The sequence below is a fragment of the Manacus vitellinus genome, unplaced genomic scaffold (genome assembly GCF_001715985.3).
Source record: "Manacus vitellinus isolate BGI_N305 unplaced genomic scaffold, ASM171598v3 scaffold_6_pilon, whole genome shotgun sequence".
NCBI lineage: Eukaryota > Metazoa > Chordata > Aves > Passeriformes > Pipridae > Manacus > Manacus vitellinus.
The window spans coordinates 7,689,493-7,715,977 of NW_021940750.1; the positions used below are offsets into that span (position 1 = coordinate 7,689,493).

General features: G+C 35.4%; 1 protein-coding gene across 7 annotated transcripts in view; it reads right to left on the reverse strand.

Moving 5' to 3' along the window:
• Positions 1-26,485, reverse strand: part of PCNX1 (pecanex 1) — an 81,732-nt gene that overhangs the window by 40,939 nt on the left and 14,308 nt on the right. For 2 of the 7 annotated variants that reach the window (XM_029964310.1, XM_029964314.1), the window contains 5 exons: positions 16,182-16,314; positions 11,452-11,636; positions 4,174-4,264; positions 2,441-2,498; positions 124-341 (listed from right to left, as the gene is read on the reverse strand). In XM_029964310.1, the coding sequence (XP_029820170.1) occupies positions 124-341; positions 2,441-2,498; positions 4,174-4,264; positions 11,452-11,636; positions 16,182-16,314 (685 nt within the window). The remainder of the gene's footprint in view (positions 1-123; positions 342-2,440; positions 2,499-4,173; positions 4,265-11,451; positions 11,637-16,181; positions 16,315-26,485) is intronic. The other 5 variants (XM_029964312.1, XM_029964313.1, XM_029964317.1 and 2 more) reach the window with 5 other exon arrangements.

Here is a 26,485-nt window from a genome sequence, read left to right on the forward strand (position 1 = left end):
TTTCACCTTTCAGAGTGCAGAAAATATGTACAATTCCCTAAGGATAGGTTTATCTATATTACAGTTTAGTCATCATTTTTCAATCTTTGCTCTCCAAGGTCTAGTAACATACAAGGATCTCACCTATCAAATAAAGCCAGAAGAGTTAATCTATCAAAATTTATGCTAATCCAAAGCTTAGGCAGGATCCAAAAGCGATAGTACTGCTTGACTTTTTGAGCTGCTTCCTCTTGAGGTTGCATGTGGTCCTGAAGGTCAGGGCTCAGGTCAATATCTTGCTGCTCCAGTAGATCTGTATCCATTGTTAGCAGCCTGTTCAACCTGATCTGAGGAAGAGAAAGCTAAAAGAAAGTCAGTATTAACAAAAGCTCATTTTTATTGTGTCACTGTATTCTACTGAAAACAGCTTTAAAGAAAACTGCTGGAATACTTTAGTTTCACTTTTGAGAAGTTATATGTTAAGCACTGTCAGTTCACAGGCTTCTACTTACTTTTCCTCTCCTTATCACAGCACATGAATAGCACTAGCAGCAATGACAGGTTGCATACAACATAATCATTTGCCATTTTACTACATGCCTTATTTCAAACAAACAGGTCTTCCAAGCACATTATCCCATTTACTCTGAAAACCTCAAATTTGAAGACAAGTAAACTGATACATGAACAGGAATAACATACACTACAAGAATATTCCAATTATTAATTTAAATAAATTACAACACATTTCTTATAGTCAGCTAACCTGCATGCAAACCCATGCTTAATGGTTCTTTTTGCATGACAAAGCAACATATGCGTGCACCAGCAGTCAAATTCAAACTCACTGAATCCAGAATACACTCAGAAATGAGCTTAAAAAAGCTCTGCCCCAAGCAGCCAAGTACTATTTATGACTGACTGCATCTCTCACTTATTTTGTAGTTTGTCACTCTACAGTACTCCTGAAAATCGCAGCAATACTAACAACCATAGAGGACATTTAAGGAGAGTACTCAATGTTAAAAAGTTACTACAGCATGTATGTGTCATCCAATTCACTTTAAGTTTCATTAACAGGCCAAGAAACATCTTAATACACTGCCCTTTATTCTTAAATAATATCACAGTTAAAATGTCATTTAATGGAAAAAGTCACAATTGTTTAAGGCAAAGAGTAAAATTTCAATACTCACCTCACCTTTAAGTGTCAAAACTATAGGTTTTAGGGCTTAGAGGGGTCTTTTCCTACAATTATCTTTAAGTTTAACATTCGATTTCTCTTTTTATAATTTTTTTTCATCACTCCTTAAATCATCAGTGTATTCTAACTATGCTCAGCCAGCTTTTCCTTCCTAGAAAAATACTAATGAAAACAACAAGTAGGAACACTCTCTTTCTGATGGCATTTCAAAAATACAAAACATACTATTTAAGATAAGCTATGTCAGAAAATAGGTCCTTTTCTTGACAACTTCTTAAAAACTTAGTTTCTTAAAAGGTAGAATCACCATAACATTCATGGCACTAAAAATAAATTTCAGTGGAAATTTCCATTTAGGCACATGGACTAAGCTTTTACAGTCATGAGTTTGCCTTAAACAGAATCATTCCCTCCACTGGGACTACACAGGCAAACCAAAAGCACAGGAGAGGTAATGCAGCCTCTTTTCTGAAGGTTATATTTTCAAGGGGGGTGGTGGAAAGCAAAGGAAGTTCCTCTAGCAGACACAAAGTTAGAAGAGCACATTCTTGATCAAAAGTACAGTCAGGCAAATGCAGGTCTCTTGCTCCTCTGACAAATCCTAAAGTTGTATTTCATTTTCCTTCTTGATTAGGTCATTAAGTACTTTGATATACTTTCCTTTGGTTTGCTAACTTAAGAATCATGCACCATTCACATTTTTTTCATGACACAGCAATATTAGACTTCAGAGTACAGATATGTCTGAACTTGACAACAATATAAAAGGTTTAAGATCACAAACTACTTGCAATATGAAACATAGTAAGCTTCTGCCCTGTTTTCCCAGTCACTTCTTGCATATCAATTTAAATTTTGTACAGCAGATTCCAATGACAGATTTATAAATTCCTTTCAGGGAAATTATTGAAGTTTCTCTTGGTCAGAACACAATATTTATTCTTTCTGTTGCTTGATAATCTTAGTAATAGACAGAAGGAAAACCGGTCCAAGTTGTACACATATCTCTGGAAACCTTTAAAAGGTATCTTAGAATATCCACTTTCCATGCAATTTTTTTTAATCACTATGCAGAAAGGTTAATTTGTATATATATATGAAGACATTGCAACAATAAATACTTTATCTTCACTTAAATCCAGACAAAATTTCTTCTCAGGAACCAAGAACTACCATATAGAATGATTAATCAGTGCTATAAAATTGGAAAGTCTTCTGATTTTTCACATACTTTAAAAATATATAAGAAAAACTTACTAGATCATGTGGATAAAAGCGAACTGAGGTAGAACTCGATACGTGAGAGTCCGTGTCACTATAAGAACAAGGAAAATACTTCAGATTATATACTACATTTTATTTCAACAGGTCACTCTAATTTTCTAGTGTCCCAAATTAATTTTAAATCCTTGTGAATTTTATCTAAATATCCTTAAGTTTTTCCTTCCGTTACTTATTATAAGTACAGGTAGCTGCTTAGTCTCATGTACTGTGGTACCTTCTGTAGCTCTATTAAACCAGGAGACTCTAATCTTACCCTTAATATAATTTTCTCAACACCCAGTCCCTACGTTGCATAACAAGGACTACAATAATAGTAACGATTCCACTTGAACAAACGAAGATGTTTTATAATCTGATAGCTACTGATATGTAAACACACATCACAGCTCTAAAGAAGTGCAGAGGCATCTATGTGTTCACATGCAGAGTTTCTGTTAATTGTATAGTGTTTTTATCAAGGTCCCAAAACTGCCACAAAGGGTACATACTTAACACAAGTGTACTGAGTACTTAAATTGCTTTTCAAAAACTTCAATTTACACAAACTCAAACCTCTGGTAAGAAGAGCAAAATTACTTTGCAATTTCCATTCATTAGAGATGAGGAGAAATTTCTCTTACTGTATGAGAGTCCATATCCAACCATTGCTTTTTTCCCCCAATTTTGGATAGCTTTTGGATGTTTGTTTTCCATGTAAATCACATGGTTGTAAGAGTTGTATCAAATTTATGCAACTTTCCTTCAGCTCCTTGCCTTAAGATAAAAACATTCTTTGTTATCAATTTTACTTTACTGAAACTCAAGTATTTCTAAAGCTGAGATCTGATTATCTGATGTTTCTTCCATTAGGACATAACAGCAGCCATCAGCAAAGCCATTGCATTTGGAACATGCAAGCAGTAGAGGCAGGCATTGGCAGCTTTGTGCAAGGAATACATTACTTTTTGTAGAAGTTCAATTCTACAAAAACCACTTGCATACTCTCACTAGAAAGATTTGAACATGGGAGGTTTTATACTCATTACTCCATAATTCCAAGAGCTATTCCACCTACTCATTGTGGGAATTATCATATTCAGCATGATGCAATAGCATCAGAGCAGTGCTACAGTGAAGTGGACTGGGGGTAGGCAGGGAGGTACAGGATGTTTTGGGTTGTTTTTCTTTCTTCTGCCTCCTATCCCTTCAGACAAAGAAAGGGCATCTTTCCAACAGCAGATGAACTTTCCAGTATGTAGCTGGCTATTTCAACTGCAAGTCAAATTTTAACCTCAGGCATGTTAACACTTCCATGTATTGTTTCACGTCATCTATGAACTTGAGAACAAATTTATCAGTTTACAATTGCTTCACATTTGGAAGTTCAATAGCCATTATGGTCAACAGCCACCTACTTGCCCAAAACACGGGTTAAATCCTTTAATAAAACTTTCTACAAGCCAATCAAAAATGCATTTTTCAAGTTCTCAGTTTGGAAATGTATTGCTTAAGCTAATAGTAGTCTTCATTTTCTGCAATTTATTTAAGTGGAGAAGATTATTTATACAGTTAATGTCACCTTCTAGTAAAAATCACTTAGGTTGCAAAAGTATATGGATAATATTGATTTTTTAGCAGTCCGTACTAAATAACCTTCTAAAATTAAAATCAAATATTTGGTTGCAGTAAGACAAGAATCATCATTCTTGACTGGCCTTCGCACACACCAGATGTTGGATGCTCTTCTTGCAGCTGGCTCAAAGTTCACAAGTGACATGTCGCAGCCCCCTGTCTCGTAGAGCGTAGAACTGAACTTACCTAATAAAGAAAAGGCCAAAAGCAGGTCAAAATTTCCCAATGTTTCATCCCATTGGCAGCAGTTCCTATTCATTAACTTACTACTGAGATGAATTTAGACATCTAAATTTACATCAGTGTCAAAATATAAAATGTGATTACACATAAATGCATCACTAGTGCAGACAAGACATGAGCTACTCTTTCATACCATTTTACATAACATATATACTGTTAACTGCATTACTGAATTAGAGTTTGTATTTACATGATCATTTAATCATGTATAATTTAATATATTTACACCATTATTTAATGTATTTACACCATTAACAAAACAGAAGCCCAGTGTAAGCCTTTCTTTCCCCTTAGAGAATAACCACATGAACAACTTGCGATGACCAGCTTCTTCAGTTCTTCCCCACCCGCAGTAAACACAGTAAATCATTAGCTACCAGCATTTAAGAACCATGACATTTAGCTACAACAGAGATAATCTGAATAAAATTCTTTCGAGAAGCCCATGTCTATTTGAAAAGAAACACAAAGACTGAAAGAAGTGCCCAGAGATGCTTCATAAGTAGAAAATAAAAAAGGAATGTGAGGCAGAGATTATTCTACAAGCCAGAAGCAAGTGCTTCAGTGTAAGAACAGAAGACTGCAAACTAACTTCTGAGATAAACCATTTGGACTTACTTCCAAAATACATAATTTTTAAAAGTAGTCAAAGACTATAACTCAAATGATAAATTACCTTATTCACAATATGATGTTTTTACACTGCCCTTCTCCCAAAATAGTCTGATCAGAGAGATAAAATAATTTCCCCTGAAGGCCAGGTTCAATGTATTTCAGCTCTGAATACACAGAGCTGATTTTGATATTGTGAGTTCATATGAAATGTTCTGCCAACTCTTCCATCTCTTTTAGCTTGAAACCCTTCTTAAGCCATTATGCAAAGCATGAAAAATTCTAAGATCAGCTTATACAAAATAAAAAAATCCACTCTAGAGCATCTGAAGAAAAACTGTATACACCTCTCAGCTGTGTGTCTTGCAGTTCTTCCTTCTGCTGATAGAGGATAACAAGCAGCCCCTGGAGGAACACCTAACAAGATCAGAGCTTCCAGTTTTTACCCTCTCTGTGAGAACATAATCTGCTTCTGATACAGTGGGTTTTGATTACTATTTTTTTAACACACTGATCCTATTCCTGCTTCTTTCTTCAGACCACAGACAATTACGTTTGATTTAGAAGTGTTTGAATCTTAGCAAGTTAAAAACCTCAAACTAGATTATTAAAACCAGTGAAACTAAGAAAAAATACTGGTATATTGAAAGTTACCTTCATAAAGCTTTCTAAGCTTTCTACCCTCAGAGGGAGCACTTCACAAAAAACAGCAGCCATGCTCAGACCAATCATTCTGATAAGACAGTTTGCTACGTAGTTCACGAGCCACGTACAGCGTGTGTCAGAGTTCAGTGACACAGCAGCTCTCTCTCCATATCCAATTACTTCTGCTACAGGCATAAGTAAAAAGTTCACTTATTAAGGTTTTTTTCTCAATAGCTAAGATTTTAATTAAGTACTTTAGGTAATTATCTTTTGGTTTTTAACGGGTAGTGAACAGTTGATACTGACGCTTAAAATTTAAACTAGTGCAAGATATGAGTAATCTTCCCACAACTAATAAAAAACCTTGGCTATGTGGGTTCATTTCTTAACTGCATCAGTAAAAAAAAATTTCAGCAGCAAACATGGAAATATTGGATAATACATTTCAGATTCTACTCAGGACACTAATATGCATAAATTACTATGGAAAAAACTCCTGAGGAATCAGCCCTTAAAAGAAACAGGGAAGCTTGCGTAATTTCTTCATGTTTTTACATTACTGAATAGAGATCCTGGAAATTAAACTTTCTAACTCTTAAATTAATGAAATCCTGGTAACAGAACTCAGAATATACTACTTGGTCATGTAACTTCCCATTCTCTTGGGCTGAGATAACAAATCAGATATATTTATTTAAGAAGAAGTTTACAGAACTGTTACACTCATGAATATCTACAGTTCCCTCTCATGCAACTCATCTTTGAATCTGTCGAAATTTACTGCATTTATATTGTTGCTGTAAGTACTGCACTGCTGTGGTGCGATGTAACAAACCTGGTTAACAGGGAGGTATTAAACAAACAGAACACTTAATTCCAATTGTTTATACAAAAACTACAAAACGGACTCAAGTTATGCCATACTTGCAATTTATCCACCTAGGCTTCCCACTGAAAGTTAGCTCCCTGGCAAGCAAAGGACAGCATCTCATTAAAACAAAGTTGTCTGCCCATTTTTTTCTTTTGGTTTTTGTTTTGTTGGGGTTTTTTGTTTGTTTTTCTTTTAAATAAAAGGGCTTTTCAGAAAAGCCTCAACTCATGTGAGACAGAAAACTTGACAGGACTGTTCATCACTGTTGAGGACACAAACTATCAACTGCGACCGGAGATAATACGTCTAAGCTCCAAAGTCCTACAATGAATACTTTTTAAGCTTTATGAGACAGGAACAGCTTCCTCACAGTACACTCAAACTCTAATGAAGAATTTCAGCACCCACAAGATTCAATACATATGGATATACCTATCATTTTTATTACCCTCGTGGCTTTCTCTCCCTCCCATTTCTACATTTCCCTGCAGCATTCTCTGAAATATTTTTAATAGCATCACAGTGAATAAGCTTAAGAAAATATTTTCTTTATCTAAAACCTGTAGTTTTATCAAGTTGTGAACAAAGAGGAGATTCCATGTTTGTTTTACCAATCAAGAAATACATTCAACAGGACATTTGCCCACTCAACAGAAATGTTTGTAACTTCTGCGCACACACACACACACACACACAGAAGGGAGAGCTGTAAGTTCTTTGCAAATCCAAGTCACCCAAAACTATTCTATTTGGACCAGGTTACAAAAAAACAAAACCAAGTCACTGATACTCAAGCACACAGATCCAAAACGCATCTTCGTTCTGACACGAAAAGATGAATGCACTTCCTTTGAAAAAGGCTTCCTTGTTCCAAAAGACAAAAATCTCTCATACCACATACGGAGACAACCACGTAATAGTTCACATGGTACGAACTGGTGTTCCCACAGTTAAGGGAATCAGTGAAAGCAACAGGTTGATGAGCTTACACAGATGAAACCTGGAAGACTTAAGTAGCTCAGGATCCAACTAAAATGGTGCTCTGATGGTTTCCTCAGCTAAGTTATTTTCAGTTTATTTCCCAGTTTTACAAATAATAAATATTACTTTGTTTCAAATCTCTCAGACTAGTTCAGAATGTTGCAAACACTTATTGACATGTTAGATCAAGATATATTCATCTACTGCTTCAGTCAGTATTTTTTAAATCCTAGTCAGCAAAACCAAAGCCATCAGCATTAGAATACTTTGTAGAGTGCTAGGAGTTTTATTTCCAAAAATCAAAATTTTACCTTTATCTATGATATGAAGACTTACATGTTTTCAATTAGAACACTTCAAAGCAGTTCATTTTTAGCCCCTATATGAAGTTTCTCAAAAGAGTAACTTACCTATCATGCTGAATTCCACACACTACAACAGGGATATTTTCCATAAGAAAAATGAGAAATTAATATTTCTTTTCTATCTGTACCTTTGAAAATGCTTCCACGTCCATCCTAAATAAATTACATCTATTTAATAATAAAAAGGTACTGAGGAACTGCTTCTAAATGATTTTTTAATCAAGTAAGTAATCTGTGTATACATTTTTCTTTAGAGAAAAGTTTTGATATTCAAGACCATCCAACCGCCTTCATAAATTAGAATACTTCAATAAATATGAAAGATTATCGCTTGCATATAAATGATACAACCAGAAGTGCAGCATAGAAACATAACTGTCTTATAAAGCTCCAGTCCTCTTTAAGTACAAAAGCAATATTCCTGAAGAAAAAAAAAAGTCATCTAGTCAAGGACAAGGGGCTGTTATTTTTGTTATTTTATTTTACCCCAGTTTCAGAAACTGGGCATCTGTTCTAAACTCAGTACTTTGATTCCTACCTACTTCACAAATTCTAATTTGAATTTAATCAGCCTTCACTGCAAGGACTGAAAAATCCCACTCATCACCCACATGTCTCAAGAATCAGATGTTACAGAGAAGAAAAAAAGCATTAGTACTGTCACGTTGTGCTCTGAAAACTGTCATTCACCTAAGTCACGGCATGCGTTTTGTTGCTTTCTGGATTCGTATTATATTAATCCTGCCTATAATCATGGCATTTGGTTTGCCAACTTTCCTTTCTTTCCTGCGTTTCTTCTATGATTTACTTCATGTTTACTGCTCCACATCAAACTCCTTTTCCATCCTTTCAAGTTCCTTACCTCTCAACCCTCAAGAAACAACAACATAATTGATAAAGATCTTCCTACTTTGAATCTGGAAGACTGAAGATAATGACTCAAAGCATCTTTCCTTAATCTCAGGACAATGCCTAGTTAAAGGTAACTGTACAGTCACCAGATCGGGTGTAGGATGGGTATAATACTGCAAGGTTCATCCTTTGTAAAATAAGCCACCAGAATTCAAGTTAACAGACAAGAAACTTTAAAGTAAACAAAACCAAAAATTGTGTCTTGTTAAGAGCTGCAGCTTGACATCAAACACATAAGTGGAAAAAATGAAGAAGCAGATACTCCATTAGTAAAGAAAAACAGGAGCCCTAAATGTGAGGGCTTTTAAAGTAAAGTAACACATGCCCTGCTTGCCTTTCCAAGAGAATGTGAACTAAGAAAAAGAACTCATATATGCAGTGTACAGAGATATATAACCCCATCTGCTACATTTGTCACCCATATTTCCAGTTGCTATAAACCAGGTTTTGTTTCCATGTATTTCCCCAGTCTCTATTTTCAGTATTTTTTCTGCCCTGGGCAGTCACAGTGATTTACACAGTGACAAGGAAGTAGTCATATCTCCTGCAGTTTTAATTTTTATTCTGATGCTGTTCAAGGAAAAAACAAACTACAACCTTTCCCCAGCCCCAAACCATAAACAACCTAAAGTAAAGTAACGGGGTTATCTTTCACTGTAAGGTAGCTTGGGATAACAGAGCAAAACCTTACTCATAAGGGAAACAGAAGTAGTGTTACCTCATCCCTGAATGATGATTAAAAACAAACCCAAAATAAAAACAAACCATGTACCAGTTAAAATACTTTCCTTTCTTGTCAGGTCTGATAAAGGAATCATACACACAAAAGCTTGCACCATTCTGCCAATTATTTTACTCTTAACAAAAGAAAGTACCTGTCCCACAAAGTCTGCTACACAAACTAGAAAATTTGATTTTCCTTAAATAATATAAAACAGATTCTGCCTAGAATACCTGCTTTCTCTCAAAGGTTTCTAAACAGACGCTCAGTGTTTCAGAACAGGGAAAAAAATCCCTACTATACATCAGATTTTCACCTAGCACATCATGGAAGTTTTGTGCATCCCCAAGACAATTGTGATGTCCCATGTAAGTGTAAGCACAGTACAGGCAAAGTTTCAGAAGAATTGAGCCATACAAATTTCTGAAGCCTTCAATACACACCAGATGTGATGAATACGCCTTTTTAGAGAGCGTGAATACCATGCTGAATTTCTTAAATGGACCACTTTGATTTCTCCTATAGCATAGGAATATAAGTTCTTAAATAACTTAGACTTACCTAGATTGTGTATTATTTCTCAAATTCTGTAAAACTTGACTATTATTTTGGGTAAGATGAACTAAATCCTTCAAATAATGATGGCTTGAAGAATATATTTCAATGTTAACCTTGGACAGATATAACCAGTATCCCTGAATTCCAGAGTTATATTCCAATATTTTTTCAAACAAGAATTAAGAGTCCTAATGAAACAAAGAAATCTGCAGTTTCATGTGATAAGCTTTCCTACTTCAGAGGCACATACAAGCACTGAGAAGTCTCAATTTTTTTAATCTAGTCACTAGTAAAGCAAGAGAATCTAAAACGAGGTAACTAGATTGTGTGTATTTAGTACATCCGTAGTTACTTTTTATAAAACATCTCAGAAGGACAGGGCTGTTTTCAGTTTTGTTTGTATTCAGTTTTTCCTTATATTGAAGCTAAATGATGCAGAAGAATGAAGACTTAGTCAAACTCACATTTAAAGAGTTGCCACACACTGGAAACTCTTCAAGTTTCCCCACTATTGGGGTAAGATGGCAATTCACTTATCTTTTAGTACTGGGTTGCAGTAAGGTCTGAAACAGGTGTTTTGTCTGAACAAACTTGTACTTTTAGGTTATTACAGCTGACAGTTGCTCAAAATTCTGTCACTAATAATTGTCAGTTATAGATGCCCATTATAATAATTCCAGGAAGAGTTCCATATTAATGCTGAAGTCATAAGTAATTCAGGCCATGTACAGACAGATGCAGAGATCCCTGCCAAGAATTTTTCCACATCTGCCCCTGCATTATTGTGTGGCAAGAGATAAGTCACTTATTAGGACCATCCCAACTTCCTTCTCCCTAGCAATTTTATTAGCTGTATAGAAGTTAATTAAGAAGTTAATGGTTAATACCACATAAAATGGACCATGAAGAACTAAGAGGCACTAAAAAGCTCTGTAACATGATGACATTTGATATAAGAAAGACTCCAGATTTCCTTCCAATATGAAGCTCCTAAATTAAGGTGTGTATGAAAAGTAAAGCACTCATTTACATGAGCATTTCTTTTCTGAACAGCAGCTACACAACACTCATCTAAAAAAAACAAGATGAAGAATTCCTAGGGACCATAACAAGCAGTTTTTTCAGGAACCAGAAGATCCCCAAAGTCTCAATCTCTGCTCAGCTGCCTGCAACACTGCAAGAAAAAAGTTATTTATTATTTGCTTTACATTGTTCAAGTCAAGAAAGCTCTCCCAACATGTATCTATGCATCCTTAGAGATTTCCCACCATGCATTTCTTAGAGAAAGTGCCTGGAAAGGCGACTGACAAAGGCAAGTAATCGATGACCAAATATGACCTTCCTAGAAACACACCTACAAGATTGAGAAACAAAGCTCAGGTTAACTGATTTCCACCACATTATTACCAACAAATCTGCCGTATTAACACTTCCATGTCACCAAGGTTACATAAGGCCTGCATACCAAGTTCATCGTGCAAACTGCTACCGCCTACAGCAGATGCAGTGGCATGTGATGCTTCTAAGTGGACACTCCCATTTCTCACCAGCAAGGAGGCGCTAGCGCCGGGCACAGCTGCCTGGGAAGGGGGGCGGGACTGCACTCTGACCTGGGAGGAGGACTGCTGGCCTTGCTGACCATCTTGAAGGCTACGAGAAAACACGCATTGGGGACACATTACCAGGAAGAAGTGAAAAATAGCTAGAAGTGAAGCAAAACAAGATTTTTCAGTTTAAAGAGGAAAACCTTGAAAGAGTATAGCATTAAGCAGCCAATTATTAGGGTTAAAGTAACCCATATGTTCTGAACATTTGGACACTAGTTATAATCTAGAGATACTGTTCCTATCAACTTCTTAGAAGAAGCATTGCTTTCTAACATCTCCCCAAGTCACTTACAAGTATATTCTTATAAGTCTTAATTTATTACTGGTGGTTAGTCTACAATTAGGTCTCAATTAGTCTACAATTAGGTCTCACCTGAGGTATCACCTACACATAGTAGTGACTATTCCAGTCTACTCACAATAGCTGAGGTCCTTTTTGCTTACTGAGGTATCACTTGGTCAGCTGTTTAACTAGCTGTTTGGGGTCTTTATAAGTCACAGTGACATCACCTTTCTTGTTATTAATCTGCACTCTAACTAGAAAATGCCTTTAAGCACTGTTAGCAGCCACGCACTACCATGGACCTTGTAGATAATTCAAGTTATATGTTTGGATCCAGAATTTTTTTGAACACATTAAGACTACCTATAACAAGTTATTAATTAGCAAAAGTTTTAAGTCTATTTTGAAGTTGTTTTGAGAGTACAGGAAAAGCTTTATTACTCACCAAAACACAGGTTTTAAAAGCTAACTTGGGTTTCAGAGAAATTTGTACCTTTATAGCCATAAGCAGACAATGCTTGAAAATGTTAATTCTCCTCTTCACAGCCTTTTCATTGCAAAACTATTTTATAAAGCTATTTAACAAAGTCAGGTCTTTTAACAGCTTGTTTAATATTAAACATTTAATACTAGACATGGCAAAGTGTCAGAGTACATGATGTTTACAGTTGATATCCCATCTTTGCAAGAGCAGTGTTTTCTTTATCGTTCATTTTGTGAACTTAAAGAAATTACACATCACAGTCATTAGCTGTGAAATTATTTCAGACATGAAAAAAGATTTTGTATTTTAAAGATTGTGGAAAATATCTTAAACACTCTCTTTTGAAAAACAATCCGTACCACCTGTTGCTTTTAACACTTCACTGTTTACAGTGTAATACTACAGTTGGCAAATGAGGCAATTAAAAAAAAAAACAAGATCTTACTAAGAGTTGAGGGGCTATATCTGATGTACTTGCTTTTAACAATATTTTCTAGAACATCTACTTTTCAGTTCTTTTTTGTTAGAGCATCACTGGAAAACAAAATATAGATATAAGAAGAGGTGTTAAGAAAAGCTCATGCAAATTTTGCAGACATGCACACAGCTCATGAGGAAAAGAACTGCAACTCATTAATTTATCATATTCTAACATTTTAATCTGAAATTTAGATTCAGTGTTTTGCTGCTGTACACAAGGCTTTCAGTGAGCTATGCAGCAACAAAAGCCCTAAGGAAGCTCTTAGATGTGTCAGCCTTCATTGTCTCCCTTATTATCAGTAACACCAAAACAATGCTAAACAATACTGCTTTCCCTTGAATAGCAGGTACATATCAAAAGGTATATACACAGCTGCTCTTGGAGTAGTTATTCATATCTGTTACAATTAAAAAATCCCATAAAAATATCAATGTCAACTCATTGTACAGATATGCAATAAATGTGTTTATTCTCCACCTAATTAATAAGAATAAAGTTCTGCTTCAGACAGTCATTTACACACATGCATACACCATTGATTGCATGGGATGTCAATGCATACTTATTTTTAAAGTGCCCAAAACACTGTTGGCATTTAGGCAGGACAAAAGCAGGGGTGGATGGTGGTTTTATGATGGGCTTTAGGCTTATTTTCATTTTTAATTTACCAGGCAAAGTACTCTTTTGTCTAATTTAGCATGAAACCAGCAGAACTTACTAGACCAGGTTTAATTTGTCTGTCCTTGCCAAAGACACACATATATAATGCCATTGTCTCTTTTACTAAACATTCCATAGAGGAAGCGAAAAGAAATTGCAATAATGGATTGGAAATTAAAAAAAAAAACAAAACAACACATTTAGCTCAACAGGTTCAAGGGAACATCTCCACATCATCCAATTTTAAGACAGAGTTAGAAGACTGGAGATTAAAGTTTTGTTGGCAAGAATAAGAAAGTAGTAACATCAGGGCAACTAAAGATTAGTAAATCTAATACTCTTAGAAGTTGAATATCTGAAGTCATATGGATTAGCAATATCAGGAACTAGAGTGAGGCAGCTCACCACCAGCATATACGTCAGTACAGTTGCAGTCATATTTTGAAAACATCTTGGCGGTAAATGGCTAAAAATATCTCTGTTTCTTCACTTATGCAGGATTTATTTTTTTTAAATCTTTCTTAAGGGTTTCCTTCTTCCAGCAACACAGAGAATTTACACTAAAATTAAGCTACTCATAAAAAGTTTTATTACAGACTATTCATCTAGAAATCAGAAGAGTAATACATTTTATCAGATACATTCCACAGTTGATAGCTCAAATGGAATTTTGTCAACAAATCTGAAAGCACTTTGCTGTTTGGTTGGACTAAGGCAATGTAACCCCACTCCAAGGAACAATCATTAACCATTACAAACAATGCTTTGAGCAAAGTAACCTCACTAAGTATTAATTCTGAATATATTTATGATACAAGTATTTTTGATAATGTGTGTCATTATGTTAGAGAGAGTACAGAGAGTTGTTTTCTTTTTCTTTCTTTAGAATGGAACAAGTTTAGGTAACTGGAAGATGCTTAGACAAAATATAAGGCTAGAATATTCAATATGTTTTTTCTGCCCTTGAACATCTTGTCTGATTGAAAAGTTACTTCCACCAACTTCAGTTTTCTCATGATCTCTCACTGAAGTTGAGCTTAAGCCATAGGAACCTCAATGACTGAACTAGCATGGGAAAACGAGGCAGATGTCAACCACAGTCTAAAACAGAGTCCCTTATTTTCCCTGCTTTATACTTATTTAAGAGAAAGAAAACACTGATTAACAACTAATACACAGTTAAGGAGTTTTGATTAGTCTGCACAGCCTCTTATGAGGCAATACACAAAAACTATATTGCCCTCTCTTATAAAAAAAAGGAGAAAAAAAATCAGATGCAAGTGAAGGCAACTAGGTAAAGCAAAAGTGATCTGAGAAAATGCAAAGTTTTATCATCCTTCACTATGAAGTAAATCACCAACTTAAAGCTGAACAAGCTACATTCAGCAAGACCAAAAGCTTAACAAAAAAACCTGCAATTATGTGATTACTGCTACATTCTGCACTAGCTACTGAAAACACGTCTAACTGGTTTCAGTCCTTGATATGGCAGAAGTTAATCCTCCTGTAAGATTTTTAGATACCATTCTTAAAATCTCCCTGCCTGAGGAAAATTTAAGGTTAGTCCTTGATTATTTCAGTGATGCAACAAAGATGGCACAATTTCTCTGCCACCCTCTATTGTAAAGCATTTTCTTTTTATTTGCTCAGTTTCTATAGTTTTTTCTAGCTCAAAAAATTACACAAATATTCCCAAAACACAAAAGCACTCTGCTTCTATTATTAAAAGACAGTTTAGCATACAAAGAAAGATCATTAAGAATGTACAACATATACAAGTATTCCCACCTATTTATCATATAACTGAAGAAAGAATTATTTTGATATGTATGGGGGGGTTCCTTCTTCTGCTCACCAGATTCTCCAATACTATAGGCAACCAAGAGATTGAAAGATTTAAAAAGCAATTTTAAAAACTTATTGTTGTTGCTGTTGTTACATACAGAGCTGCTGTATGTAACAAATCACTAGGCTCAGCACTGAAAGCAAATGGGCCAGTGAAGGTTAGGGACTCCTGGGATACATGTATACAGTACAGCTTTAAACATTGCCAAGACATGTAAACTGCCACATAATTAGACCTAATACTAAGCAATACTGTGCATTCTATTTACTTCATTATTTCTCTTTTGCTGTAAAAAGTTGCAGGGTATTATTCAAAAGGGTTTACCTGTATTTAAGATTTGGAGCCTCTGTTTGTATGACTCAGCTCTTTATAAGGTTCTGTCGTTTTGCTATTATGCTTCTCTCTCACTATCTACAGATGTGAAAACTGTAGTATCAGGCCCTAATAGTTACTTTCTTAAAGGAAGGGAAAACAAAATGGGGAGTGGCAAATACTATTTTCTTTGGGTTTTCTCCTTGATTGAAAGTAAAAGTTTATAAAATTTTTGATTAAAAAAAAAAAAAATCACTGAGTCTAAGTTTGTTAGAATTAGTTAACTTTTCTATCAATCTGAAGACACCTGTAACATGTTAGAGACTGGCTATCCTGACTGTTTTTTAAATAGTGCCACATATACATGCACAATTCAACAAGCCCACAGTGACATGCAGTGACAGCTCAAGGAAGTTATGGTGGGGAAGGAAGTAAAAAGTGCTTTTCTGGCAACACTGGTGGGTGTGGGGAAGTGGTCTGCTGCATGCATGCTAAATATGGTGGAACATTTAGATACCCTACCTGAGGGGTGATCCGATGAGCAATGTAGGAGGGGTAGGGTTACTCCCTGCATTGTGCCGGCGTCGTACTGCCTGACGCCTAAATGTGCTGCGCTCACGACGAAATGTGACAGCCTCCTCGCTGGCTTGTGCTGCTGCATCAAGACAGACTTTAGGTCAAATCAGAACCCATCCTAGTTACGTACACAGCAACTTAAGACTGCTTTCTTCCCGCTGACCCTCCCCAAGTTAATGAACGTGACTTGCAACAACGAATCTAGCTTATGCCCTGACTGTTCAAATAACCTGCCTTAAGACAGGATCACGACACACAGTTATTAGCAAAAATCTGGGTGCTTGGGGGTTGTTCTTGCATATACAGATTACTTTTTATTTACCCCAGATCCAAATAGCCAGGTTGTAAAACAAGTTGGATATCCCAAGTCTCTTCCATTTACACAGGGCAGGAAGGGACAAGACTGATCTTCCCCTTTATCTCATTTAACAAATAATTAAGAAGTCTAGAAGACAACCTAGCAAAGTCGTCATCATCATCTCAATTTTAGAACTTCTGCCAAACAGGTAGGGCAGAGGTTAACCTCATCGGGACTCTTTCAGGAGACAAAAAGAGATTCACTTTTTTTTCCTGGTAAGCAGCAAGGGATACATTTTGCTCATTCTACACTAGTTACAATATAATTTACAGAAGCAGGGGGTTGAGAATAAGTGAAAGAATAACTTCTTTGTAAGGATTGATGGTTTTGCTATTTCAACTACCCAAACAAAAGGTTTGGTTCACTTATAAAGCAACATTGTAAAAAACAGTCATGGGATTCAAATATTTATCCACATATTATCCCCTAAAATCCACCTGTGCTCCTTAAGCTTCACAGTCTGAACAATTTCAAACTTGGACTGCTTCATGGTGGGTCTACAATCCAAGAGTCTTCCTCCTGAGCCAAGGAAGCTCCTGGCCAATTTGAATGCAGAGTACTAGAGAGTATAAATGAACAGGCCACAGAGAGAATAGGGTTTGCCAGGCAAGTGAAGGAGGAGAAAAAAAAAAACTGCCATGAAGTCAATGCAAGAGAAGAATCACAATACTGACAGGGAAGTCACGGTTTGGTAGCCAAGTTACTAGCTACTAGAGTGAGAAAACCAAGAATTGTGTCAAACCAAAAAAAAAAAATCACAAAAAACAAAAACACAAAAAACCAACTCAGAGAGCAAGGTTTTTTTTGATGGCAGAAAGATCACAGGCACAAAAGCCCATTTTCTTTCAGCACAGTTCAGATTACAACATGGCTGTCATTAAGCTTTCAAAACTTACCAGCAAATATTCTAATGCTGGTCTACAGGGAGTAGCAACCTATAGCAACCTGCTTCTGCTGTGTATTACTGCCACAGCTGAGGCAATAAAGACTGCAGGGAACAAGAGTAAGTCCATCCATGAACCACAGGTTACTAAGAGAATACTATAAGTGAAGCTTCAATCTGCAGCTTGCTTTAAAAGCAGAGAAGCTACATGAAGAGATACACTTTAACATCAATATCCAAGTATACAAGCATTTCATTACCAAAACACCAAAAGTTAAGGGCGTCCTTAATGAGGCCCTTTCTTGTATTTTTAGGAAAACTGTGGGATTTGTTCATTTTCTTATCAGTCCTCCACAACTGTTTTACAATTCTAGGCACAAATAGATTATACTTCTTTTTAAGTGTATTTTGGCAAGAATTCAATAAATTTCTCTTGTGGTTTAATATACAGCTTCATTTTAATACACTGCCTAATTTCTTCAAGGATTTCTTTACAGCTCTCGCACTTGAAGTACTAAGCAAGTAAAACACACTAAACAAGACATTATGAATCCTGACACACTAGGTCAAAATTGCCCACTAATTGTGGGTGCCTATTTGTGAAACTCATTTTTTCTGGTATACACATCAGCATACAAAAATTCATTCACAACACAGCTTTCACTGACTTCAGATGCAAAAGCAATTCAGGTAATCAGGCCATAGTTGATCACCATGAAATAAAGAACAGTGACTAGTCTTAACTGAAATGTAAATATCAGAATTACCATTAAGATGGTAAACATCAGCATTACATCGGAATTGCCATTTGCAACTACTTAGCAAAAGCAGCATTCAAGTGTAATTCTTCAAGGCGGCATACTTAACACTGACAACATCTGGTTTTCTTTCCATGTCCTTTATCCAGCAAACATAACCTTCCTCGATAACTGAAGCCCAGACTACAGAAACACAAGAAGTCCCTCCTACACAGCTCCAGTTTATCACTAAACCAAGTCCACCTCAAGGACTGACAGAGGCAGTGTCCTGCGGGAAAAATACCAATATAAACATGTTCGAAAAAAACCCCCACATGTACTTGGGGATTAAATTCAATGCTGCACAGGCAAATAGCTTTGTCATTTTCTAACGTTTAATTATTTTACTTTAACCTTTAAAAGTCAAAGTAGATTTTGATGTAGCTTTCTACCTAATGTACCAAGAGATTTTTGATTTATCCTTAAACTTTTGTTCAATGCACATCTTCTTTATGCGTTCTTCCTGAATGTAGGTGGTGACATCCAGGATCACTAAGCAAGTCTGAAGGTTCTTTTGAAAAGATTGCAGGGCTTTTCAGACCAACCACCTCCAAGTCTGCTAACATTATGCAATATCAAGAAGCTACATGTGGAAACTATGACTAAGAAAGTGAAGGGAAAAAAAAAAGCTAGCTGAGCAGAGACAATTAGTTTGAAGTGCAGAAAGCCAAACCAAGCAAAAATGGGGTTTGGTTGTGGTTTTGTTTTGTTTGTTGGGTGGGCTTTGTTTGACTGGTTTTGTGGAGAGCTTTTTGGTGTTGTGGGTTCTTTTAATATCATTTTAAAGAACACACACAATTAAAGTAACATATACCAGTACAGAAAGTTACCTGTGTTAATTTGTATTATTTGTGTTTCTACTTGCCTTTAATAAGAAGGAACAGTGCAACTGCTTGTGAGTTCACTAGTAGAAAGTACAATAAAGTTCCTAAATTACCCTCTATCATTATCTGAGAGCAGTTTAATCATGAAGGAAATTACTCTGTTTTAAAATAAATAAGCTTCCTTTAATATTTACAATCCGATATACACACTTGTCCAATACTGCTACTTTCAACAACTTACTCTAGTCTCCAGAAACGTAACATCCAACATCTACACTCATGGACAAAATCTACATGTAACAGGAAAAGATAACATAGGCTATACAGTTCCTGCTTACTTAAATTATATCAGTAGAGGAAGACAAGCTTTCCAGCTTACAGTGTGTTTGTAAAATGAGTTCTATGTTTGTGTTATTCTACACTTCTGTGCTGAAACACTGCACTTAATTCATGTCAAAACTTAAGTATACGTTTCCTCCGCATGTTGTCATATGAATGTGAGTCCCCAACACTATCTGCTCTCAGGAACAGAAAAATCAAGTTTGCAGATCAGATTTGAAGTTCAAAGTGCATGAGTTTGAAATACAAACCTACATACTACAGATCAATAAAATAAGAGGTGGAGACCTAATAACAAACTTAACCCCTCACACACTTATTCCCAACTATAATATATCTAATTTCAAGGAGGATATAATTTGACTTTTGTATTTGTTAATGAATATGCATTTGCATGCAAATTGCACTAAAATTAATACTTCTGATTGGAAAAAAGCCAAATTAGCAGTTACTTAAAAATTTATGAGGGTATTATTTTGTCATCAGCCACTTGGAATGATACTAAAGTTTTTGACTTAAATGTCTGTAGTTCCTCAAAATTTTAAACAGAACTGAAAACTCATAGTTTTACACTACAGCTATATAACTGTTGTATAATGCCACTAGCTTTAAGAAACAAAGTACAAATATTTTCTTTCAAAGGGGAACATTTATACAAACAAGCCAAAACATTTGCAACATCTCCCTGTACCTATTTACCAATGCTTCTAACCAAAACTTAGAAGATGGAAGCTGAAGAAGCATAATATGAAAAAGGAGAATTTCCAAATTTTATTGCATCAACGAGTCCATTTAATTTTGTTACATAAAAATGCTAAACCCCGTGCCTTACATAAATTCTGAAATACAGATATATTCTTCACAAGAAGATTCCTGGAAATATATGGTATGGAGGTAATACAGCAGTGAAGTATTGATGTGGAAAACCACAAAGTTCTCCAAGGAAAAATTGCAAACATCAGTCTAACTGGAAAGCAAGCAACAACATCAACAACACAAACCAAACCAAAAAAAAAAACCCACAAAAAAAAAAACAAACAAAAAACAACAACACAAAAAAATCCCCCAAAACAAACAAACAAAAAAACCAAAACCAAAACACCACAATGGAAACCATGTCCCTCACACTTCTCAGGGAAGAAGAAAAAGAAAAACAAGCAAAAACAACCCCAAAAAACATCCCTTCCCCCATCACACTAGTCAGGTTAAGCATGGTTAGAGGTGTGCAGGGAATGAAGCAATGCTTGGACATGCCATTTTTCTCCCTATCAAATGGGAAATTGTGATCTAACTATTTTCAATCACTTTAATTACTAAGCCTACATATTCTCAGCAAGAGCTGAAATGAATAGTTTATGGCTCATGCACTCACATAAGCAATGAAATCTGTCTTCTAAAACAGAACATACTTTGCCAAACCAAACAGCTGAAATTTTGTTGTTCCATACTGAGCATCTACATCTCATTTGTGTTCGAAACCTGAGAAAAGACATTCTTCACATGCATTTATGGGTTAACACAACCACTCTCCTCATGGCTGAGGCATTCATAGTTTATTTTCACGTGCCCTAACACTATTTTAAAAACCACACTTGTAAGATACTCAAGCAGAAAGGAATCTGTGCAGTCTGTATCTTCACCATGCAGTTGTTAATCACATTATTATTATGCACCATAATAAAACCTTCAATTGGAGGGATTTCTTATACTTTTCAGGTGAAACATCAAAGTATTGGATTAGAGTATTATAACTTACTATGAATGTCTAATGAAAAATATCACTAATGAATATTTCTAAAGAACAGAGATGTGGGTAGCAAGGAAGAAACAATGAAGAACAGAAGGACATCTCCAAGATACAAACTTCTGCTAAAAATTAGGGCAGAAGAGAATAACACACAATTTAGGAAGGAAAGCAAAGCCCAAGACTTCAGTGTTGTAACTGAATTTATGTGGACAAAAAAAAACAAAGAAGAAAACCAAGTTTGAGACTAGCCTGGCAAAATATTTACAATTATGTCAGAAAAGTCACTACAACAATCTGAAAAGCAAAACACTGTCAAGGAGGGAACAAGCAGGACAATAAAAGTACCTGGTTTGAATTCTGAACCAAACATTTTTACAGACCAGCTTGATTATCAAATTTTTATACTAATGCCAACGACAAAACTAGGAGTCTCAGTTATTCTACTTCACTGTACTTCCCACTTGAGTTATTCTGCTTTTAAAAATTAGGTACACAGACCTCTTGAATCTAATATGTTAATCGACTTCAGGTCAAAGAACTAAAGCTATACCTCATCTGATCCCCTGCCCAATACAGTAGTCCCTATATCCTGGGATTTGGGTATCAGTAGCTAGTATTATGCTTATGTAGCAGACAAATGTTCATAGTCTACATTAATCTTTAGGAAAGTTCATTCTGACTTAGGATTTAGATTTATTCACCTTAAGGAAAAGACGCTATACAGCTTTAGAACACAGCCCTTCCAGCATATGTCGCATACTATTTTAATGTATACACAGAAAGTCATGTTTGCACTGCATGGTCTTAAGTATAACACCAAAGGTTAATTAGTAGCCAACTTTGATACATCCTGGAATTACCTATCATAGCTACATTTAGCAACAACTTGGTTCTTCCATCACAGTTCACAGAGCTCTTAAAACCTTCTCGGCTGTATGCATAACAGTAAACCCAGGTACATCTAAAAAGCAGCATGAAAAAAGTGGCTTATAAACCTAAGCTAGTAGATGGAGGTTCATTTTTATCTAGTATCAAGAATTCCTATTCAATTCCTGTTTGAGATGAATACTTAGCAAATTTATGAACAGCACATGTCAACAAAATTGAATCACTCATTCCAAACCAAGTAAAAGTGATCTAATGTAAGCCTATATATTATCCATAAATACCAGAAAGGGGACAAAACAGACAAGATGGGAGTCCCCACAAAATATACAAAAATTTTGCTTTACTAGGGAGTGATTAACAACTAGTAGATGCAAGATTAATTCCAAGTGTCATTTTATTGTTAAATTCCAAAACTGCAAAACTCCACTGTAGCCTGATACATCATTCCTAACACTGTCTACATCTTTAAGTGTTGAATGGCAACAATCTCACCTCTGAGGTAATGAGATATCCAAGATCGTAGGTAATTCTGTAAAACTCAACCTTTACACACAAAAGCTGTGACAGTACAAATAATGTTTTCAAAGTCATGCTTGAACAAAAACGCAGGTACATTATGACACTGCTAGTTAATATCTAAACAAATCAAGTAATGGGATACAATCTTTTGGTTCCAATAAAGAACCTCATATAGAAGAGAGCGTTTTCTACTTGCCTGATCTGCTTAACTGGATCCAGTTACAGAAGTTGTCCTGCTGAACACATGAACAGAGATAGCTAACATACACACAAGCAATACAGTAACTTTACACATTTTTCAGTTTTATTTCTAAACTCTGATTTCTCATGCAAAACTGTAGTTCGACTGTGAACTGGAAGACTCACAGAAAACAGAGCAGAAGCTCCATCTTCTGTAACTATATTAATTCTACCTGCAGAAAACCTATCTAACTAAAGCCATCAGAAGCATGGAACAGTTCTACAACACAGGCAAAATAAGTCATAACTGCAGACCATGTGCAACATAAGCACAGTAGGAAAAAAGTAATATATTAGTAACAGCTGACATGACCATTGGCTGAATAGCAGAGAACTAAATTGCACTTTTAATTTTGGAAAGGATACTGTGCAATTACAGGCAGATACGCTAAGCATATACGTACAAATACACACAGACTGAAAAGATGAACAGGCTTCCATATGTCATAAAAAATGCTGAACTAACCCAAACTCACAAAACCCTATTTTGCCCGCCTGTAGAGACGTACTGCAGACCACAAACACACAGAAGAACAGTATGAGCTATTACTTCAATATTGCTATGCAATGTACAGAAGGAAAAATGCATTACATTACACGCAGTTTTATTTACAAAAGGGTATGTATGCATCTCAAGAACTTAAAAGTAAATAAACCTTAAATTACAGTAAGCTGTAAAACAGAGTAGCAACTTAAAGGGGGCATCTTTTTCAGTTAATATAGAACTGGGGAGAACACAACTTTTGAGGTCAGTTCAAGTTTTACAAAACGTCACTGTGTCACAGCATTATGTTGGTTCTTTAAACCACTACAAACAGCAATCCAGAAATAGCACACATCTGACAGAAACCAGGCACAGGACAGCGCAAAGGTGGTATTGCCAAAATATCACTGGATATCTAGGAAAACTTTCAGACCTCTAAGCAACTTCATGACTCATCAATTCACTGGCTACCTTTAGAGCCTGAGTAGTTAACAAGGATAACAACTATTGTAAGGCATCTTCCGTTTTTGTTATACATCCACCACGTAGATTTAATTTCAGAATTTTCAGATATCGTTTCTCTGCATTTTAATGAATTGCAATTTCTATTCAAATGCACACACTATCTCATAGCAAGTCATTCAGCACTTCCTGACATCATAATATAGAAATGAAACTGCTAAGTTGTATCTGCAGAAGTGAAATATGTACAAGTCTGTATAACATCCTTCTTAGCAGAAGATTAGTAAAGGCCATATCCATTATAAAACACATTTTAGCACTCACACAAACATGTAAGAATGTACTTTTTAGTTTACTCACTAAAGACTGAAAGATATAATTAAGTTCTAACTACTGATTTAAGTCAAATTTTAAAAATAGGAATGAAAGCTGCTGACTGAAAAGCAGAAGATGGTATTAATATCAGTCTTTTGGTTATCCAGGGCACATTTGTTAATTATTTGTTTCAGAAAGTTATCACAAGCAATCACAATTAAAAATATTTATATAAAATCATAAAATAATCCTTTCAGCAGAAGGTTAGACCAGATTAATTCTAAAAGTCACATCCAACCAATATCCCCTAAGCTTATGAAAATCTGAACCAAGTTTATTCTGTAATTCACCCTGCTGCAAGTAAACAAAATAACTTCTTGATTTTCTCAAATAATTGCTATACATATATACAAATATGGTACGTATTTATATTACACATGTATGTTAAGAAACCTCTTGAAGGTGAAGACAACTAAGTAGTGAGAAATACTGGCTTATAAAGCAACTTCAATTCCAAAAAGTCACAGCATTTTCTCTCATTACTATTAGTCACGGGCAAGCCTAAAGAAGAAAGCCACAATCAAAGATGCAGACAGGTGTTACAAAACCTGTAATATAAGCTATAAATTTGGGGGGGGAAATCCCAACAAAACACACACAAAAGAAAAACCAGTAGAGAACAAGGACAACATGAAGGAATTATTCAGATTGATCATGAACACATAAATTCAATGTAATTAGTGGCTTAATGTTAGACAAGACTGCATAAATATTTAAGTAATGCTGAAGAAAAGTATGTCAATTTTGTTCTTCTTCACAAAAAAGAAAAGAAAAGCAGAATGACAGTAATTTCTCACAATCATAAAAGAAATACTTCCTCTTCTCTTGGTAGTAAGACACATAATATACAGCAAGTGTTAGTAACCATTGACATGACCAAACCTGGAGAACCTGATTCCAGATTGCTTCTTAAAGACAGCCTGCAACCCCTGGGTAAGTAAGACCTGGGCGCTTGCCACTTAAAATACTAACAACTTTGAAATGACCACCATGTAAAATTGGAAAGGGGAAACCAATTAGACCAGGAAGAGTGACAGCAAGCCTTTCCTGCTTAAACTGCTGCAGATGTGTATCTTTACCATCGCTTTGAAATGTGATAAGGCTTGTCTTCCCCACCATTTCATTCTTTAAAGGAGCAAGCAAAATATTTCACAATACACAGCATCAATTAATTAATTCTTTCAGACTACTGACAAGTAGTAAGCACATATAAAGTCTGACATGTTCCATAAGGTAAGGTATATTAATCCTCCTTCGCACATAAGGAAAGAACATTAATAGTTTTAAACAGTAATAACACAAATAACTCTATGCTAAGGGAAGCACAGAGTCAAAATGGTAAATACATAAAGCAGATTATTTATTAGCCAAATTACTCTCAGTAGACATAAAGAAGAGTTGTCACTTTAACAAGGTATAAGAAAAATAAGTGTTAAGTGTTTGGCTTGCAGAGTTAGTACTAGAAGTGCAACCTGGACTCTTTCATTAAACCTACTGCAGAACTCTGTTACTAGAAACAGCAGAGAGAAAGTTAAAAAAAGAAAAAAATCTGCATATATTGGTAAAGTGAAGGCATCTAAATAGGTCTCTACTAACTGTAAACCAGTCAGATTTGATCAGTAATCAATACACAGCTGAAATTTAGCGTGGTACATTTTTTTTCCTCCCCAGAAATTAACTGTACTGATTTTTATAGTTCTTGTGTCAATTATGGGGAACACACACACATAAAAAAACAAACAAACACAAACAACCAAAACCAAACAAAACCACAAACAAACAAAAAATAAAAACAAAAAACAAACCACACATAAAAACCCAAAACAAAACCAAAAGAAAACCCCACTATTGGTCATATCTTATCTCACTGTCAGCTGGAAGCCTCTCCTTTTAAAATGAGAGAGTCACTAGATTTTGTTCAGGCAGTCCATACAACAAGAACAGTAAATTTGCTACAATTTCTCATAAACATTTATGTCTTGATCTACAATAAAATGTTATGAAGCATTTGTGTGCCTAGCTATAGAGATCTAGATTATGTGGTAGCTATTGCCCTCCAACAATCCCAAAACTCAGACAGGTAATCTGAGCAATCCCATACTGTTCTGAAAATGTATTTTAAAGCCACTTATCTTCCATGACACAAGAAATCTTCTCAGTTAAGGCAGTCAATACAGCTAACCAAGAAAATAAACTGAAATGTCATAAAAAGTGATAAAAAAAACTATCAAGAGCTCCAAATTTTTTTTTTAAATGCCACTATTAATCTATATTAATAACAGCTACTACAGGTAAGCTTAGTATTCACATTACACCAAGCAAAGCAATAGTTAG